Source organism: Dipodomys ordii, unplaced genomic scaffold (assembly GCF_000151885.1).
Source record: "Dipodomys ordii isolate 6190 unplaced genomic scaffold, Dord_2.0 Scaffold303, whole genome shotgun sequence".
Taxonomy (NCBI): domain Eukaryota; kingdom Metazoa; phylum Chordata; class Mammalia; order Rodentia; family Heteromyidae; genus Dipodomys; species Dipodomys ordii.
The window spans coordinates 731039-734435 of record NW_012267519.1 but is presented as its reverse complement, the minus strand read 5'-3'; the positions used below and the strand labels follow the sequence as shown (position 1 = coordinate 734435).

At 40.3% G+C, this 3397-nt stretch overlaps 1 protein-coding gene across 1 annotated transcript in view; it reads left to right on the top strand.

The window, feature by feature from the left end:
- Glra4 (glycine receptor, alpha 4) overlaps nucleotides 1-3168 on the top strand; it is a 29478-nt gene extending 26310 nt beyond the window's left edge. The window contains exon 9 of the mRNA XM_013036589.1: nucleotides 2859-3168. Within this exon, the coding sequence (XP_012892043.1) occupies nucleotides 2859-3149 (291 nt within the window). The 3' untranslated portion in view covers nucleotides 3150-3168. The remainder of the gene's footprint in view (nucleotides 1-2858) is intronic.
- Nucleotides 3169-3397: the final 229 nt, after the last annotated feature.

The following is a 3397-nucleotide window of genomic DNA, read 5'->3' as shown; positions in this document are numbered from 1 at the left end:
TTTTTTGTGGGGCTATTATGAATGGAGTTGCTTTCCTAATTTCAGCCATACTTTTCTCATTGTTGGCATACAGAAAAGCCATTGATTTTTGAGGGTTAATTTTATACCCTGCTACTTTGCCAAAGTTTTGAATCAGCTTGAGTAATTTGGGAGTGGAGTCTGTGGGATTCTTTAAATACAAGATCATGTCATCTGCAAAGAGGGAGAGTATTACTTCATCTTTCCCTATGTGGATCCCCTTTATGTTTGCATCTTGTCTTATTGCTGTAGCTAGGCATTCTAATACTAGATTGAAGAGAAGTGGAGAGAGTGAACATCCTTGTCTCATTCCTGAGTTAAGAGGAAATGGCTTTAGTTTTTCACCATTAAGTATAATGCTGGCTGTAGGTTTGTCATATACAGCCTTTATTGTATTGAGGAATGTTCCATGGATTCCTAATTTTTCCAGAACCCTCATCATAAAGGCGTGTTGGATCTTGTCAAATGCTTTTTCTGCATCTATTGAGATAAGCATTACACATGGTTTTTGTTGTTTATTTCTTGTGTCAGTACTGGGCCTTGAACTCTGGACCTCAGGCTCTTGTTTGATTTTTCTACTCACGGCTGGTGCTCTACCACTTGAATCATTACTCCAGTTCTATTTTTTGCTGGTTAACTGGAGATAATAGTCTTATGAATTTGTCTGGCCTAGCTAGCTTTGAACCTAGATCTTCAGATCTCAGACTCCTGAGTAGCTGTGATTATAATCATGACCCACCAGCACCTGGCTTATTATACACATGTATCTTATTTTTAACTTACATTAATTATCTGAGGTAACTAGGGTGACCAACTTCCTGGTTTGCCTTGAACTTCTTACTTTTTTTAGATTTTTATTTTTTTTATTGTGAAAATACCATACAGAGGGGTTACAATTACATGAGCAAAGTAATGAGTACATTTCTTATGAAGCTTTGTTGCCTCCTCCTTTGTTTCCCCTTACCATCCCTGCCTTCCCATCTCCCCCCAACTTTTTACTTTTTGCACTAAATGATCTTAGGAACTCTCTTATTTCTGGGCAAACTGAGACGGCAGTTAGCATCACTCTAGAAGGTAGCATGGGACATGCTTCAGGAGACCACTTATATGATAAGTATGGAACATGCTTCAGGTGACCTCTTATATACTAAGCTGAAGCTTTTACTCAAGAATCTTCAACTCAATGCTTTTTCAATTTATAATGATCTTTGAGGGACATATTTCTCAACTGTGTCCTAAAATAAGAGTACATAAATTCTGAGTGGGGATATGAGAGCCTCTTGATCACAGACTTTCTACAGTCTGGCATATTACTTAGTGCTTACACAAAATTCACCCCCTTAGTGTTAATGTTCATAAGGCATGCATTTATATGAGTGGAACATGCACTGGGTAATAAATGTTACCCCAGGTATACCAACACCTATATTAATTCTGCTGATCTTTAGAGAAGCACCCTACTTGCAATCAAATATTCAGCTTTACACTCATTATGGATAGACAATTTGGTTATTTAAAACTTATGGAATTTTCAAGCTTTGAGTCAAGATAAATTTTTAAAGACACTATATATGGAGAACTAATTAATTCTGAAGCTTTTGAAGTTCATTAAAGTTAATTCCACCCAGTCTAGATATCTTAGCTTCATTGTGTTCCGATTTTGTTAGTTTGCTTACTACCAGTCAGAGATAACATTGAGATATCATCCCTCTCACAGCAGTTGGCACCTCACATGGTTTTAGGTGGCTCTCAATAATGTTATGCATATTTTTTCCAGTGTTGTGGCTTGAACTCGGGGCTGGGGTGTTATCCCTGAACTCTTCTGCTCAAGCCTAGTGCTCTACCATTTGAGCCACAGTTCCACTTCTGGATTTTTAGTGGCTAATTGCAGATAAGTCTCATGGACTTTTCTGCCCAGGATGGCTTTGAACTATGATCATAGATCTCAGGCTCCTGAATAGCTAGGATTAAAGAAATGAGCCAACGGCGCCCAGCTTGATTATATATATATTTTTTGGGGGGGTGTCCAGTCGTGGGGCTTGAACTCTGGGCCTGGGCACTGTCCCTCAGCTCTTCAGCCAAAGGCTAGTGCTCTACAACTTGAGCCACAACGCCACCTCCGGCTTTTTTCTTTTTGCTTATGTGGTTCTGAGGAATCGAACCTAGGGCCTCATGCATACAAGGCAAGCGCTCTACCACTGAGCCACTTTCCCAGCCCGAGGTTATATATTTTTAAAAGACAACTAGGGCCTATCTGTAAATGAAACGATACTACATACCTTATGTAGTATATATAGTTGCTTAGAATACATCTATCTTATGAGTAATTTTGTTGTCATCAAAAAGCATGCAATGAGCTGGGAGCCCAGTGACTCATGCTTGTAATCCTAGCTACTCAGGAGGTTGAGATCTGAGGAATGCAGCTTGAAGCCAGCCCAGGCAGGAGGAATCAAAAGGAGGGGGTAACAATGCTCAATAGGAAATGTACTCATTACCTTACTCATGTAACTGTAACCCCTCTGTACAGTATCTTTACAATAAAAAATTATTTTTTTAAAGTCTGTGAGATTCTTATCTCCAATTAACCACTCAAAAACCAGAAGTGGATTGTGGCTCAAAGTGTTAGAGTGCTAGCCTTGAGCATAACAGCTTAGGGACAGTGCCCAGGCCCTGAATTCAAGCCCCATGACCAACAACGACAACAAAAAAGCATGCAATGGGTCTGTGTACTCATCTACCTTGTCTGCACTGCATCACTATGAGACATTTATAGCTGGTCTTTATCCCCTTGCCTTAGTACTCTGACCTCAAATTCTATCTTTTCTTCCTTGTAATTCCAGGAGGAAGACATAATAAGAGAAAGCCGCTTCTACTTCCGTGGCTATGGCCTGGGTCACTGCCTGCAGACAAGGGATGGAGGTCCAATGGAAGGTTCTAGCATTTATAGCCCCCAACCTCCTGTTCCTGTTCTAAAGGAGGGAGAAACCATGCGGAAACTCTATGTGGACAGAGCTAAGAGAATTGACACCATCTCACGGGCTGTTTTCCCTTTTACTTTTCTCGTCTTCAATATCTTTTATTGGGTTGTCTATAAAGTACTACGGTCAGAAGATATCCACCAGGCACTATGAATTTAGTGGGCTCTAGAGTCCAGCTGCTGGCTTCCTGCTTTCTCCTGATTGGGCTTTTTCCCTCCATTAGATGCCATCAGGAACTTGAATAGTTCTTTTTTGGCCTCCCACTCAGAACTTCAATTACCAATCCCAAAGCTATGTGGTCCTACACTGCAAACTGCCATCGGTGGCTATACTTAAAAAGATGGCTTATCTACCTTAATTCAGATTTTTACCCTATGCTCTCATTTCTCATGAGATTAAGG